We start from the raw sequence: 16492 nt of genomic DNA, 5'->3' as shown, positions 1-16492 counted from the left end.
GGGCGGGGCAGTCGCTCATTTATGGGCTGGCAAAACCGGCGAGGGATTGCGTGGCCGAGAATTACCCGATGTGGCAGGTGCCAAAAATGGCATGTCAGGACCGCCATTTCCGAAGGCAGGCAAGCCGCCTCTTGTTTTACTAAGTTAATTATTAAAAAAGCTATAAAAGTCTATCCTTAAGCCTAACTTAAGTCTATACTATATATAAGTCTCGTCCCTAAATATATTTTTTATCCCTTAGGTCGTTCTTAATTATTTTAATTTAGAATAATCGTTTAGCCCCTAAGTTATATTAAATTATTTTAATCTAGAATAATCCTTATTTTATTAGTACGTAACTTATTTATAGTTCTTTTATTTTATAGGGAGTAGCCGTATCTTTATTTTATTTATATATATAGTATACTTAGTTGCTATAGTTAGTAGGCTGGCCTCTAGGTTAGTTATATATATTAGGTCGTAATATATAAATAGGGGCCCGTTAGTAATAATAAGCTAGGGGATAGTTAGGGGCTTTTAGTTACTTATATACGATAGTTTTTAATTAATATTTTTATTATTTTTATTAATTCGATAAGAAAAGCTTAAAACTAATAAAAAAGCTAAAATAATTATTAAATTAAATTAATTATAGGTCTAGCCTTAACGGCGAGCTCTTATTAACTAGATTAATCGGAATATTAGTATATATTAAAAATAGGTAGCGGCTATATTTAACTACTTTAGGTAGTATTACGGTTCTGCTAGAGCGCTAGCAGGGTTAGCACGGGCTAACGCAAGTTTAAAGTGCTCGAGTTTCTACGGTATCGTTGATAGTTCCCGCGAGGTGGAGTTTATCGAATTGGCCCGCAGCCACTTGGCCAGATTCCAGAGTCCGATGATCGACTGCTTCAATTGTGGCCTCATGCACACCAGCCCATCTGCAAGTCAACTAAGTGGACCTGGTCCTACCGGCCACTCAGAGAAACCGCATTGTAGCGTCGCGCAAGAAGACGAACAAAGAGCTTGCATGAAAACCTTGCGAGGCCGAAGTGACTCAGGTGTCATTCGCCAAGTTTAATTGGGATGATTGGCTAATGCATCACCGATTCTGAACAGAGTGAACACAGAAGATCGTTGCGACTCGAGCACCACGGCGGCTGTCGCTTATTCGGAAACGATGTTGATTTCTCGATAATCAACATCTTCAGGTCGGGCCTGGCCAACACGGGCCAAATCTGCAGTCGAAATGTTTCGATTGCCGCTGTCCATGTCACCCTGGCTTTCCCCAACGGCGCGCGCAAGGTGCCTCTCCCCGCGTCGAATAGATGAAGAACCGGGGGGAAACACTTTGGCACTTAAGTGGTGGCATGAGGGATGGTACCGAGTTGGGAGCCAAAATAGCATCATATCGCCCACATTATTGTTTCGCGGCTTTCCCACTCAAAAGTCCGGATTCGTCATCTTCTACACGAGGCTGCGACAACGCCAGACCTCCACGGCGACCATCCACAACCTCTACCCAGACGAAAAAAAATAGAGACGCTGACCACCAGCCAGTCGGTTCCCTCTCCATCCCACGGTGAGCCAGATACCACTACATGGATTCAACATCGCGGCGCAATTTACACGAGCCGCATCCACAGCACTCACCCACACCCTCATGCGCAAGGCCGCATAGCTGGGAATTGAGGACTACTCTCAGACACATCAGAAGAACACAAGAAAGCGCCACTTGTGCGCCCTCAAGCCTGTCACGACTGTCGAACTTCCTTGGCTCCCTCCAGCGCCCTCATTTTGACGGCTTATGGTGGCCCACCCTGGCAACGTCCCAAAAGTCACCTCCCGTGCACCGCCTCTAGTACCAGTAGGCCTCCCCCAAAAGAGGCTGTGCGATATTTCCAGAGGTATTTCCCCAGCGGAGGAATGCGGGCAAGAGACAGAAGGGAAACTTGAGCTCTTTCGGAAACGTTCAGCGAGGGGAACCATCCTAGGCCGAGGACTCCAACGACCCTCCCCTCCCAAGAAAGAGAAACACCCCTGCGAGCACCGAGCACGAAAGAGGCCTAGCGGCCAAGAGCAAAGACTCATCGGCCTCTAGCGATGCTTGTGAAGGCAGCAGTCTGACAGGGGAGGGGGCATGGGCCAGGCGCAATCCACCCTCACAAGGCCTCAAATCTCCACAATGCCACGGCCTGCAGCACCTTTAGCCCACGATACCTGGGTCCTCCGCCGTCTCTTGCGGCTGACGCTGGGTACTAGCGACTTGCTGCCCCTGGTCTGCCATGCCACCACCATTAGAACGCGCTTCTTCGTCTCAGACGATATAATTCAGACGTGGAATCTCTTCGAGACAACTTGTTCCCACGCTGCTCAACATCTCCACTTGGACTATTTACACTTTGCCAAACGCTTCCCGCACTTAGACAACAGACGCTACCCCAATCTATCATACCTAGTCGATCCATTCTCTATACTTAGGCAGAACCTTTTTGAGAATATTCAACACCTGACTTCTTGAATCCTTCCCAAGCTGGTATATAGTCTCTCATCCTCGCTTGCATCTTCTCCTGAAAGATCACCAACTCACACCACCAACAGTCAGACACACCACAAATTCGATTCACTACAAGCTCCAACATACCACTTCAACTTCACCCCAACAACACCGACACGTTGTCTTCCTATCACCACCCCGAAGCTCACTATATCGACAACACCATTGTCTATAAGTACAGATCTCGTCGTCCTGCCAACTCCAATCGAGAATATCAACGTCCACCAACACTCTCGAGGACTCTTTCCTCTACCCAATCGACCACACCCGCGAGACGAGTTCCATTCGTTACGCAGGTAGTTCAACCCTCACCACCAACCCCGCGCACGCTGCGCCCTCATACGTTTACACAAGACACAATGTGCACCACCGACGTTTACACCTACGTCTACCCCGACGGCCGGAGGGCTGAGGAACAGCAACCCACCTTTTGCTCTGCTTCCCGCAACGGCCGCCTTTGCGCCAACCCTGTCATCTACAACCACCCGCCGCGTCAAGTCGGCTACCCCTCACCAGTGCCCATGTATGCTCCTGTCGGACCAGCATACCCATTTCCTCAGCAGATGCCGCCCTCTCCTCCCATGAGCTCACCACGCGGAACTTCCTCGGGCAATGAAGGAGGCCGCGCTCGTCGCGAATCTTCTTCGAGCGAGAGAAAGCACCGCCAATCCGGAGTATACGTGAACGGCCAAAGGATATTGGACCTCAACCGCAAGCACCGGTCACGTAACGAGCGCATCGTGATTGTCGACTCTCCAACCACCCCGCGCACACCACCAAAGCAATTCGCTTCACCTTACACCGCGCCGCCTTCACCCATTGCAGGCGGCGAGAACCCTCAATTCCGCTACAGCCACGTCCGCCGCGACTCTCTTCGCCCTGTCATCGTCGATGAGCGCCCGCGGTCCAAGGTCGAGATTGAGGTTATCGACAACAAGCACCGCCGCCACCACTCTTCTGAATCGCGCCACAGCTACCACAGCGCCGACGAGGAGGAGCGCCGCCGCCGTCACCGAGATCACAAGGAGCGTGAAGAGCGCAAACGCCAGGAGGAGGATCGCCAAGTTAAGAAGCAACTACGCATCGCTGAGCAAAACGCCAAAATTGCCAGCCGCACCGCCGTACCCGTCCCTCCCGCTCCTTTGAACCGCACCTCTACTGGCTACGGTTCCAGATACCAAGAGGACTTGTTGGCAGATGCTCTTCGCCGTATGGAAGTTGTCGACCATCTCACGGCAAGAGCTGAGGATGAGGAAGAAGCCCAGCGCCGCCGACTCATGGAGCGGATGACACCCCACCGCCGGGCTACCGTGGGGCCGGGTACACGGAGGCACCGCGTTCTCTACGACGATGGTCTCTGGCGATGGGAGTAAACGACTGCTAGGATGAATGGATTTCCTGCTTCATGTTGTTTGTTTATCCATTATCGATATGCGAGCTCTGCGCTTGATCGTTTTCTTGGAATTGTATAGATAGCCAGCGTTTCTTGATTTGCATGCATGTACATATACCACGGGGAAGGGATCGCCGGGAGAGCGATGGGAAGATACCACCACAACAGGACACATTGGGACAACCATTAGATAGTCATTGAATCAGTAAAACACAGTTATGATTCATATCTCTGCTCCTTTCTTGGCGGCTGTGATCTTTTTTGGTGATGCAGTATCTTTGCGGTACATTTTCTCGTGATGGACAATCGCCGTCGCGGCCTTGTGATCGCATGCGCCTGCATGTCTCACTCCTGCCCTGGTCCCTCCTTGGATCTTGGAGGACTCGGCAACATTGAGTAGGCGACACTGCCGTGTTTTGCTTTCCTCCCATCCCACCCTTTTCGGAGAGAGATTACGAGACGAGACATCTGCAAGCTACCCTTATCCGTGGCGTTTTCCTGTTCGTTCACCTCAAAACATTGTTGTTGGAGACATGCGTGGACGATGAGAAGAGGTGGATGGGTGTCTGTGGCGGGAGGTTGCGATGGCCTGGGTCAAGACACCCACCCACTTACACGGGAAAGGGACTGATAGATTGTTAGTGGGCTCTGCATTTACAATGGATTCCCCAAATTTGAGGTTGACATTTTTTGGTTGCATGATGCTTGCCGCGCAATGCGAATATGCGCATTGCCAGTACGGAACTCTGGAAATTGGGGTGTCACCGCAAGGACTCTTCCTTTCCTTCTCACAGCGGGGTGGGACGTCGCGCAAATCTTCGCACCGCGGGGTAATTTCTGCCTGGACCGAGAGGACGCGATTGCAGTCACGACTCGTTTGACAGCTTCTCAAGCAGATGTACAGCATCGCCAAGACCAACGGATCCCTTGCGGAAGAAGAATGACAGGAAGACCCTACGGATTGCGGTCGCGCCTGCGGGGACTAGAACAGGCAACGCCAGGCAGTCCCGCCCGGTCGGCACGGGCTTTCGGGGGGGGAGGGGGGAAGAAGCAGGAGTTCACGGGTCATCCCTGTTGGCTGGGGGGGTTCTTGGAGACGGCGGGACGGGTCGCTGGGGTGTTTTGGTGTGGGAACCAGTCACCGAGTGACATTTGCACACCTTGTCACCGAAGGCGCCGATGTCGGTGTATTTCGGTCAAGTGTCTGCCGGCGGGGTAATGGCCGATGGCGGGGTTAATCATGTGTTTACACTTGTTTATGACCAGATCGCTGCTCTTTGTCTCTTGCTTCGCTTTCCATGCTTCTATGGGATATGAATTCGTCTACGATGAGCAGAATCTCGCGAAACCCGTCACAAAGTTGAAAAAGTTGCACTTTCGGAGACTGAGGCCATTTCGCCTACCTGCCAATTACCCCACCCACCTACGTACTCCGTGCCACCATCTCTGTTCCTACGGGCTTGGTAGGGGAGTGGGGTCATTCACCTGTCCACCAACCAGAGACTAAAGATTGGTTTTTGACTTGTGTCCTTCGTTCCGTTCCCGTAGGGAGTCATTGCGGCGTGGGAAAGGCGAAGCTCCCCGAGCCAAGTGGTGACACATTCTGGCGGTGAAGAAAGGGTTTTGTGGTGGTGTGCTCGGTGTTGATCGCCTGGTTTTTGAGGATTTGGTACATGATGCAGGGTACCTATTTTCTGTGACTTTTTTGGGACGTATTTTTTCGATTTGGATGCACGGAGTAGTGTGAGCCCGAATAGGGAATGCGCATTTTCTTATACCGAATACGGAGCTGCCTTTCTAGGTATTGCGGTCTTAGGATCATTATGACCAGACCACCATCTATCTAATATTTAGCGATCGAATGTTGTCCTTCGGTACTTACTGGCCCTTGAAGACCGGAAATACTGTATTAAAATAGCGGAACTCAATACAAAGCTATCTAAGGTCATTGAAAAAATACACTACCCTGGATTCACAACAGAACTCCCTCTGGGCGGAGACAGAATGCCGACTAGGTGTAACATGCAGCATCAGAGATACTAAAGCTAACATGTATAATCAGGACAGATAGTGATCCGAACGGCCACTTGCTGAATCTACTGGAGTTACGATTCATCTACAACAATGGAGCGCCTCGATGCTACAGTTCTAACCCCGATTCAAGAGTACCAGTCTCCCTCATCATCGTCAATCGACTCCCCCATGTCAGACTTGTGCAGCAACTCCTGAACCGTCCATAGCTTGAAGGGAAACCCGGGCACTGTGTTGGTATTCTTGAACTCCTTCCCATGGAGTAGATGCGCTGCGCAAGCTTCGTAGTTGTCGTACGCATATTGTTCGGGATCATGCTTCAACAGCCACGATCCTGTAAACTTCGCGATGCTGCGGGGGTTCTTCGCAGCTTCATCCCAGTTGGTGTGATGGAAGACCTCTCTAGACTTGAAACCAATCTTCTGGGCGCAAGCGGTTCTCTCGAAACTAGATACAGCCGTCTCATAATCAGTAAAATGGCCACATATTCCAAGGTTATTGATGTATGGCGTGAGGAAGAAGACAGCTTACCGGAGTTTGTTGTGCACCTTGGTTGCCAAAGCAGCAGACACCTTGCCGCCCATCTTGAGACAAGCAGCAAGAGAAAAGGCATCTTCCAGAGCAGTAGTAGCGCCGAACCCAGAAGAAGGCAGGAACGAGTGCGCCGAGTCGCCGCATTGCACCACTCGCCCTCCGTCCGACACCCACTTCGGCTGGGGATCACGGAAACGCAGCTTCCAGTCGGTAGCCTGGTTATTGGGTGTCGACTTGATGACCTCGTGCACGATAGGCGCCCATCCCTCGACGTACTTGAACGCGCCAGTCGAGTCGGCGATACGGTTCCAGTCTTCCACGGCAGCGTCTTCGTCTCTGTGCGTCAGGCCCCAGCAGAACTCGGTCGGCGACAAGCCGGTGAAGAAGTGTGCGCCGGGACCAATGTGGAGGGACGTCCACTCCCGCTTATCCTTGAAGAACTCTGCAATAGCAGGTATTTTAAGCGCCTCTTCGGCTCGGTAGCTAGCTCGGTACAGGGCAAAGCCGGAGCTGATGGGCTTCTCCTTGGTGCCGGTCACGATGCCCCAGGACTTGGATCCTACGCCGTCTGCTGCCACGACGATGTCGGCGGTAAGTTTGCTCTCGTCGGCGAGGACCACGCCACCGAGCTCCTTGGTCTCGAAGAAATCCTCAACCTCTTTGCCTGTTTCGATGGGGATGCCAAGTTCGGTGGCGTAAGTCAGGAGGAGGAGGTAAAACTCGCGTCGGCTGACGGAGATCGTGGGGAGATGGGGGTTTCCGAGCTTGGTTCCGAACAACTTCTCGCCACTGAATTTGAAGAATTGGAACTCGGCCGAGATGGCGCTCTTGTTTAGCCTCTCCATGAACCCGGGCCATTTCGAGGGTGTGTGCAGTCCGGGAGACTGGATGAAGAAGATTTCACCTGCGGATCAAAGTAGGTGTTTGGTCAGAATATTGTCTCCGAAAAGTGAGCGAATAGGTAATGCTTACCATAGTCTCCCGGATCTATGCGCTTCTCCAGAACCTTGACGCTATGTCCCTGGCGATGAGACTCGATGGCGAAAGCCAGACCAGCGATTCCGGCGCCGACAACCAAAATCGAGATGCCTGTATCAGAAAGACGTTCCATGATGCTAGGGAATGCTCTTTTTGTCGGATGAACCAGGTTTTCGCGGCCAATAGGTGCTATGCCTATGACTTCAATCGAGTCGAAAGAACCAGAGAACTGTGCGTTGATGCAGAGATGAAGGAGCAGTCTCTGTTCATGCTAAAAGTAGTTCATCTTGAGGTGATTGAATCGTCACCCTGTCTTAGCAGAACGGCGGTCGAAAAGTCCGCGCCTTGAGACATGAAGTTTCGGACATTAACGAAATTTCAATTAGGCCGAATGTCGATGGTAAAGAATAGGAGGAAACAGATTTAACCTAGCCCCTCGATAAGATCGTGTTACATCTAACCCCACGTAGTCTGAATTATCCCGCGTCTGTAGAGCTAGAAGTAAGGCTACTTACTCGCTACTGGCCCAGTTAGCTGTGGTATGCGAGTAATTGGATTAGAGATAAAGTCGGTATTCGGGGCTGTTGTCCTTCCGTGACCTGTTCAAAACTCTCCGTAGTTTTCGTATGGATTGCCGACTAGCCTTTTGATTTCGTAGTAGACGTATGCTCGCGTTTCGTCGTTATACAGGGCCGCTGAGTCAGCTCGCGATTCACCGGCGGTAGATCGTACGACTCCTAGTCGTTACACTAGACGAACACCTAATGCTTAGGGGTCAGGCTCCAGGAGCGGATGTCGGCAGGGGCGTCATACAGAAGCCCTAAACTTAGAATTAATCCGCTCGGTCGTTTTGTCAAGTTAGGAAAGCTAACCCATCCAAATGGTGCGCCCTCGGGGTTTACCACCTCAGTCAGGTAGGAATGTGCGTATATCGCCTTCTCCACGATACGCGCCTTCTTAGAATCATAGTAGCCCCTTAGTGTTGACGTTGGAAAATATGTTCTTAAACGCATCAGCGCGTAAGGATAAATGGATGGCGAAGATCGGTGCTACTCGAAGACCGATGTCCGGGAATGACTCTGTCTCTCCTCAACAGCTTGAGCCACCTTCCGATAGGTGTCCCCGTAGAGTCGGCTTTTGATCTTCAATCGCTTTATACTGCCCATTTACTATGACTCGCGGACATTAGTGGAGTTGCGTCCCCGATGGGTGCGATTTTCCGCTCTTACAACCTCTATTGTCTGCTGCCCGACAGCCCGGTTGGCGGTCGTTCATCTCGATTGTATTCCTCTCAGCATCTCTCCCAAAGCTTTGTTATAAGGCATACCCATGTAAAACCCTAGTCGGCTCTAAAAGCCCATTGAGACCTTCCTAGAAGTAGAACGCTTCTCGGTCATCATGCAACGCTACACCTGAATAGCTCGAGGATGACGGAAAACCTCGAGTTATTGATTGATTCCATGCTCTTCACGGGCAAATGACCTCCAACACCTTGCCTATTTCACCCCGTTGGACTTTGGGTATCGCTGTTGAACAGAAAGTCGTCTAAAATCGTCAATAAAATATCCATGAGCCAAGGCAGTTGCGTGGGTTGAGGAAGTTGCCCAAATTGGAATTCTCTCAAAACCTACATGCAGACTGAGGCGAAGGCTTTCAATTTTCCTTGCGGAAGAGAGTGAATTCCTGTCTATATCTCTCGCTTACCCAAATTTGCGGCACTGGTGATCCTGAACCATTTGCTGCTCGGTGGCGTAGTAACATGGAAGCCCCTTGCCCGGTCACCTGATCGACTGAAGAGACCTTGATTTGCAGAAAATTGAGATGTTTGCTGCGGGCATATGCAGGCTGTACTTGGCCGACACGAACCCGGGCTGAGAAGCGTTGGGTTTCATGTACATAAACCAAGCTTCCCATGCAGAAAACATATCACATCGTAATTAACGGATTCAAACACGCCGATAGGACCCTAGGTTCGCTCCAGATAGAATATCAGAACATGGGACTCAAAGATGTCAACTGCGTGTTGGCGCTGCTCATCAGTCTGGGAGGTCGTGAGAACACAGTTGGCGTAAGCGGCCTTCTTCTGGGGGGTGGTAAGTCATAAGACTCCGAATCTACCAGTATGCGATCCTAATTGGTTCATTACAGGCTTTTCTTGGTTTTCTGGCGAAGTTGGTTTCGCTGCAGATAATGTGGCCGAGTATGAGGTAGAACCAAATATCTCACCCCTGCTTTGGGCAGTACGCGTAGTAGACGCTTACCAAATGTTGTTCAGGTCGTTTTAGCCAGCGGCAATGTTATTAGAGCTAGTGAACACGTGAACTCTGACTTGTTCAAAGCTCTTAAGGGCGGAGCATGTAACTTTGGCCTGGTCGCCAAATTCGTGCTCAAAACCTTTCCCTCACGCAACCCCTATGGCGGGGTCATGGTATTCCCTTGGGCACAGAAGAATGTCATCGTTCAGAAGTTTGTGGAGATGATTGACGGCAGATGATTGACGGCAACACCAACGGGCACCCCGAAGATACTGGGTTCGCAGCTGCTGCGTGGAGTCTAAGTGGTGGGAAAAGAATGTCTTTCGTTGTTGCTGACATTGAGGGGCAATCCAACTCAACGGCTTTCGCGGGACTTGAAGTTCTGTCTCCCGTGGTCGACGTGCGGGCAAACCTCCCAGTGACCAGCACTGCTGCCCAAATCACATCGCCGAGTGGCGAGTACCAGGTTTGAGGCACTCTGACTTTTCACAATACACTTGGCATGAGCCGCAAGATTCTATCAACATTCGACGCCGTTATTGAAGATATTCAGGACCAGGTCCAGGATGGCGACGACTTCAGAATCGTCTACCCCCTAACGCCGTTTCCGACCCTGTTCTCAAACTACGGCGAAGATGTTATTGGTCTTGACGAAATCCACAAGAAGAACTCTATTGTTTTCAGCATCCAAGGAATTTTCCCTAACATGAAATATGTTGGGCTATTGAGACAGAGGCTGAAAGAAGCGACTGCAGACATTGAGGCTTATGCTAGAGCTACTGGCCAACTGATCCCCTACCTATATCTCAACTACGCGGGTCAAGATCAGAAACCATTGGCGACGTATGGTGAAGAAAACTTTCGGTTCCTGAAAAGAGTTGCGGAGAAGTACGATCCCGGACAGTTCTTTCAGTACAGCGTGCCGGGAGGATTTAATATTAAGGATGTATGAGGGCTTACGGCATCGAGACTATCACAACCTGCCGTATGATTTAAGAAAGTAGTATTGTGATGTGGGCACATGAATTTGGAGAAAGGATCTCGTTTGAGGGCTTTCAGAAGTTTTATTGTCATCAGTTGCCAGTTACCGGATGGATTTAGGCGTTGATTTAGTAATAGGTGTCGCTCTACAGCTGGGCACTTGCATTCGGGCCCGTCAACTGACCTTGTCGGTCAAAGAAGAGCTTCTGACCAGTCCTCAAGCTTTCCTGTAGGCCTGAGGCGATCCTCAGTGACGTAAGAGCCGATCTGAGTGGGATTGGCAGTGGCTTGTCGTCCAAAATTGCATCAACGAACGCATTCGCTTCCACAACGAATGCCGAGATGAATCTATCGTACCAAGAGTTCGTCGGTTCAATCTTGACATAGCCATCAGTATCGCAAATCTCTACTCGATTCTTTCGCGGCACAGCATTGACTGTCAATTTGCCTGTCGTACCGAATATCTCAGTGACGCTGTCATAACCGTGCGATGAGCTTCTCGAGTGGTAGAAGTGAGCCATCTTTCCGTCCCAGAACTCGCACACCCCGATCGCGTTGTCCGCATCGCCAGTCTTTTCAAGATCTGGGAAGAAGGAGGTTGTTCCAATGGCAGAGACAGATTTGGGGACGGAACCCTCGCCCAAGAACATCAGTGACAGGTCAATTTCGTGAATGGCGCAGTCAAAGTAGATGCCACCAGAGTCCCTGAGGTACTGATGAAAGAACGGACTCTGGTCAAGCTTCTCACAGCCATGAGATCTGAAAACGAACGGCTTGCCAATGGCACCTGATTTGACTTTGTCGTGCGCATCCTGGTAGCTGTCGTCAAAACGGCGGGCGAACGCGACCATGGCTTTAGTCTCTGGCTTTGCTTCCACATGCTCGCAGAGGGTCTCAAGCTAGATGAGAAAGCGTTAGCACAAATGGAGAAGGAGACAATAATGACAACGTAAGGTACCTCTGAGATAGACTTGCATATAGGTTTCTCGCATAGAACATGAATCCCCTTATCGAACGCAGCCAGTGTCTGTGAGAAATGTAGCTCGGTAATAGAGGAGATGATGACAGCCTCAAGCCCTGGCGTTTCCATCATCTCTTCGAAAGTGGGATAAGTCTTGACACCATGCGGCTGAAGATGCTGTTTGGCCCAGTCGAGATCAGCTTGAGCAGGAGAGCAGGCACATAGAAGTTTGGCTCGCGGAACTAGGTTCAGAATATTGAGGGCATGCTTCTGACCCATACGTCCGATGCCAACAACACCCACATTGAGGATCTTGGGTGAAGAGGTCATGTTGTCAAATTCTTCGAGATACAATAGAGTGATCAGAATTTAATTTCATGAACAAAATGTTGGGGATGTCGCTGTGAACAGACGGATTAGCTCGCTTTTGGTCGTAATGATCGTGTTGTGACTTTTGCTGGCGATGTTACGAGAGGTTATACTTGTGAATTTGGAGAGCGGAAGATTATTACTGCTTCTAGCGAATGAGGGCAACCCCGGCGATTTTACACCGTATTGGTAATATGACGCTCAATAATGGCTGACGCGACGTCACAGGTGAATCCCGAACACCGATGTCATCGAGTGTTCACAGTGAGAACGTGTGTATAAAAGGTGAAAGAAAATCCTCGGGCTTGCAATTCCGTTTGGAACTTTGGATACAGCGGCTCGCGATCGAGTGTTGTCCCTGTACGCCTCTTCTCATACCCACTACCACCCAATTCAGCCATTCAAGTTTCCAGTTCAGCTACACACACCTTAAAAATGTCGGAATTACCAGCGATTCGCTGGGGCATCGTTGGTAAAGCATTCCCCGCATGCTGAATTCGGGGAAAAGCACACTACTGACTGACTAGTACAGCTACCGGGATGATCTCCTCCTGGTTCGTCGAAGACCTCTTGGTCTCACGATCAGATGCAAAAGTCAAGCACATTGTCCAAGCAATTGGGAGTTCATCCGTCCAGAAAGGGCAAGACTTCTCGAAGCAATATTGCCCGAATAGTCAACCGGCTATTTATGGATCGTACGGGGAAGTTTATACCGACCCCAATGTGGATATCGTCTACATTGGCACCCCGCACGCTTTCCACAAGCAAAACTGCCTGGATGCCATCGAAGCAGGCAAACCCATTCTTTGCGAGAAGGCCTTCACGATAAACACTCGTGAGGCCAAGGAGGTCTTTGCGCGTGCCAAGGCAAAGGGAGTCTACGTTGCTGAAGCCATGTGGCTCCGCCACCGACCTCTGGTCCAAGATCTGCAACGCATGCTTCACAAAGACAAGGTCATTGGCGAAGTTTTCCGCGTCTACTCTGAGTTCGGTCTCGGGCTAGACATCCCGAACCTCCCAGACAGCTCGCGTTATAAGCAACCTCACCTTGGTGCAGGGTCGCTATTGGATTTGGGGATCTACACTCTGACGTGGGCTATCCTAGGCTTGGACGCAGGAACTCCTGGATCTTCTGAGAAGCCCAACAGTCGCACGATGGTTCTGTCGAGGTGACTACTAGTGTCATCCTCCACTATCCCTCTACGGGTAGACAGGGTGTTGTCACTTCAACGACAATGGCAACTGGAAACCCAGATGTATTGGCACGCATTCAAGGAACCAAAGGCACGATTGAGGTACATGGCACCGTCCCATCTGACCCAGACTCTTTCACTTTGTACTCCACATTTGAGAGAGACCAGGTCAAGGGCATCATCGGAAGGAACGCGATCAAGACATTTGAATACAAGCCAGTCGGACGAGGGTATTACTGGGAAGCCGACAACGCTGCGTTGGATGTGCTGGCCGGGAAGTTGGAGAGTGACGTGATGCCTTGGGCAGAGACTATCCGTGTCATGGAGATGATGGACGAAATCCGACGACAGGGTGGGACTGTGTATCCTCAAGACGAGGAGTGAGGGGTGTTTTCTTAAACTCAACCGTAGAATAGATAGCAAGCAACAAAGATTTGTATTTGAGGGTAGCTGGATTATCCCAATTATTGCGCAGCAAGCAGTACTAAGCTTTTTGCTGACGTGGAAGCATTGTGATTCGAGGGGAATGGAGTCTGGTAGTTACTAAGTACGCACCTGGCGTACCCAGGATATACAATACCCCACTGACGCTTACATATTTGTTCAATGTCCTGGTAGTCTCTTACTCTTTTGTTCGTTGTCTCTTCAATGCTCATTCTGTGAGGCTAGCTGGGCCTATATCCTCATTTTCGGCAGATCGCCTGAAGGAGCATTTGCAACTAGAAGAGTGTTATACTTGGTCTCTTCTCTCAACTAGGAACACAGACAACTAGATTGTGTGTTTCCCTACCTATATCATGGGGCACTTGAACTTTGTGTAAGGATAAGAATTGACTTTTTATCGAGATCGCCGATGAAGGCTCTGTTTTCAGGCTCACCCGAGGTTGTCAATAACTAAATCACTTCCTTGATGAGTTGATGACCTAAGCGTCGATTAAGGAAGAATTGTATTCATTCGAGTTAATCATAGTGCACGGTTTGTCTGATCGCCAGGAGCTTTTCTTGTCCTGGACTTTAACTAAGTAATCCTACTAGAGATGAAATTGCGCGATGCTTCAAGAAATCAACAAGCCTTTGCCAAGACACTCTTGAATGCAACTTGGAATCGAATCTTGGCTCACTTGAACAACAGATAGGGCTATGTTCACTCATGCATCTTGTTGTTTGTGTGAAGGTGATCCACTTGTATCAATTAGTAACTTGCGCGCGGGTGTGGTGTTCGTTATCGGCGCGGGCCGGGATTGCCAATCTGTTCCTTGGATGGCGCAATACATCAAGATGACCTGATGAACTCCAACCATTGGGCGATGCATGCCTTGACTCAGAACCATAAAATGCCGCGCAATCCATATCGCTATCTCAGAGCTTCCGATGGAAGATTGCCAAGTCATCTAGTAACGAAATCATTCATCAACACAACCGATCGGCTCCTTTGTCAACATACGCTCCCACCAATTCATTATCACGATGGCTGTCAAGAATCATAGCGGGCCAAGTCCTCTGAAAGTTGCCATCATTGGTGGCGGGCCCGGAGGGTTGGGTGCCGCGATTGAGTTCGGAAAGTTGAACTATGTTGACTGGTCTCTTTACGAAAAGAAGTCGCAAATCAGTGAAACTGGCGGCGGTATTAGCCTACAAAGACATACCTGGAGGCTCTTGGAGTTGAACGGGGCAGCCAGAAACATTGATCCTTTGGATTTCTTCAGATCTCCTGATGGAACCAGCGGACAGTCAAGGTATGCGAAATTTTGTGTTGTAAATAGGGAAGATCATGAGACTTACTAATACCGACTCTCCCCCACAGGAACGGAAGAACCGGAAAGCTTCTGGAACAACACCATCATCCCAAAGATACTCCGCCGCAGCAAGTAAGCTGCCGCATGGTTCGAGCCAAATTGCAGGCTGCTTTGCTCAAAGAAGTTGACCAAAGTCGTATCAAAACTTCTAAAAAGCTCATCGATATCACGAAGTTGTCGACTGGTAGAATTGCAATCCGTTTTGAAGATGGCTTCAGCGATGAAGTTGACCTACTAGTTGGAGCAGATGGCATTCGTTCGGTAAGGCTCAACCCCGTCACGATACCACTGAAGAGACAACAGAAACTAATAACACGAAGTTTGTGAGATCCTACGCTTTTCCTGAGCACAAGATTAAGTACAATGGCCAATCTGCCTATCGGACCATCATTCACAAGCCTACAGCCGAGAAGATCGAGGGTATCCCAAAGTCTCCCGTATTCTGGCAGAACACTGCTGGAAAGTACGTGTTTACGTGTCCTCTTGGCGGAGATGACTTCGAGGTCACTGCACGCATCCGCCGGCCGATTGAAGGTCAGGAACACGTGAGCTGGGGTCGGCCTTTTGACTTTTCCACCATCGCCTCAGAGTACGACGAATTTTGCGAGCCTGTCCGCAAAGTCATCCAACTTGCTGCTCAGGGCGAGACGCAGGAATTTGCACTTTTCTCGGGGCCGCGACTGAAAAGCGTCGTCCACGAGGAGGCTATTGCCTTGATTGGAGACGCATCTCACCCTCTATCGGGCGCCTTTGGCGCTGGAGCCGGATTTGCTTTGGAGGATGTCTATGCCTTGACGCAAAGCGTTGACTGGCACTGGAACAACGGTGGGGACTTGTCTGCAGCTCTAGAGTTGTATGATCAGATCAGGTCACCCCATTATCGCGACTTGTACAAGGTTCTTGATGATTTTGGTGCGATGAACACTACACTGCTTTCGGAGAATCTTCCTGTCAATGAGGAGATTGAAGAGCGAGTGCGAAGGGCAGCTGAGAGTAAGAGTACTTGGATGTACCATTACGAGATAGATAAAGCTGTCGAAAAGTTGCTTGGGGCTGCCAATCAGCACGGACAAGTCGCAGCTGTGCTATGAGGTAGATTTATGATCCACTGCTAGACATCTGGTCGCAGCAATCTTCCCATCAGGACCAAGCCCATAAGAAGACCGGCCACAGAGGTACCGAAACCTGGAGGGTGTACGGAACGAGGCGAATGGGGCTTTTGGTGACTGAGGAACGCGCCGTAGGATTTCCGAATCCAAATTCCATCACTTGCCTACCTCAAGCGCCATCTTGATTTAAGACCACTCGGCATTTTGATAGGCCGGAATATCTATGACCGAATACCAGTTGCCGAGCCTGGTTGTCGGGGCGGGGCCGGCAAGAACGGCAGGATCGGACTCCACTCATCAGGGACTGCGGAGAGATCACCGGCAATGGTCCTTGACGAATTGTGACTTGGGGTGTT

The 16492-nt window shown here is 50.2% G+C and overlaps 7 protein-coding genes across 7 annotated transcripts; 5 read left to right on the top strand and 2 right to left on the bottom strand.

Moving 5' to 3' along the window:
- Positions 1-2895: 2895 nt before the first annotated feature.
- Positions 2896-3909, top strand: CABS01_13270 (uncharacterized protein; the record flags this gene model as incomplete). The annotated part of the gene is made up of 1 exon (XM_060546614.1): positions 2896-3909. One exon carries the CDS (start codon positions 2896-2898, stop codon positions 3907-3909), a length of 1014 nt encoding a protein of 337 aa, XP_060395235.1.
- A 2179-nt stretch (positions 3910-6088) lies between these two features.
- Positions 6089-7605, bottom strand: CABS01_13269 (uncharacterized protein; the record flags this gene model as incomplete). Its single annotated transcript, XM_060546613.1, has 3 exons — positions 6089-6407; positions 6492-7398; positions 7467-7605. 3 exons carry the CDS (start codon positions 7603-7605, stop codon positions 6089-6091), a joined length of 1365 nt encoding a protein of 454 aa, XP_060395234.1.
- A 1863-nt stretch (positions 7606-9468) lies between these two features.
- Positions 9469-10199, top strand: CABS01_13268 (FAD binding domain-containing protein; the record flags this gene model as incomplete). Its single annotated transcript, XM_060546612.1, has 3 exons — positions 9469-9565; positions 9812-9900; positions 9963-10199. 3 exons carry the CDS (start codon positions 9469-9471, stop codon positions 10197-10199), a joined length of 423 nt encoding a protein of 140 aa, XP_060395233.1.
- Positions 10200-10229: 30 nt separating this feature from the next.
- CABS01_13267 (uncharacterized protein) lies at positions 10230-10679 on the top strand (the record flags this gene model as incomplete). The annotated part of the gene is made up of 1 exon (XM_060546611.1): positions 10230-10679. The coding sequence occupies one exon, from the start codon at positions 10230-10232 to the stop codon at positions 10677-10679; it is 450 nt and encodes a 149-aa protein (XP_060395232.1).
- A 175-nt stretch (positions 10680-10854) lies between these two features.
- On the bottom strand, positions 10855-11999 carry CABS01_13266 (oxidoreductase; the record flags this gene model as incomplete). The annotated part of the gene is made up of 2 exons (XM_060546610.1): positions 10855-11607; positions 11667-11999. 2 exons carry the CDS (start codon positions 11997-11999, stop codon positions 10855-10857), a joined length of 1086 nt encoding a protein of 361 aa, XP_060395231.1.
- Positions 12000-12473: 474 nt separating this feature from the next.
- CABS01_13265 (uncharacterized protein) lies at positions 12474-13615 on the top strand (the record flags this gene model as incomplete). Its single annotated transcript, XM_060546609.1, has 3 exons — positions 12474-12510; positions 12571-13196; positions 13391-13615. 3 exons carry the CDS (start codon positions 12474-12476, stop codon positions 13613-13615), a joined length of 888 nt encoding a protein of 295 aa, XP_060395230.1.
- Positions 13616-14698: 1083 nt separating this feature from the next.
- On the top strand, positions 14699-16118 carry CABS01_13264 (uncharacterized protein; the record flags this gene model as incomplete). The annotated part of the gene is made up of 3 exons (XM_060546608.1): positions 14699-14967; positions 15036-15288; positions 15348-16118. 3 exons carry the CDS (start codon positions 14699-14701, stop codon positions 16116-16118), a joined length of 1293 nt encoding a protein of 430 aa, XP_060395229.1.
- Between the last annotated feature and the right edge of the window lie 374 nt (positions 16119-16492).

The sequence above is a fragment of the Colletotrichum abscissum genome, assembly GCF_030869225.1.
Source record: "Colletotrichum abscissum strain IMI 504890 chromosome Unknown Scaffold_43.1, whole genome shotgun sequence".
In the NCBI taxonomy this organism is placed as follows: domain Eukaryota; kingdom Fungi; phylum Ascomycota; class Sordariomycetes; order Glomerellales; family Glomerellaceae; genus Colletotrichum; species Colletotrichum abscissum.
This window is presented reverse-complemented; position numbering and strand designations above follow the sequence as displayed.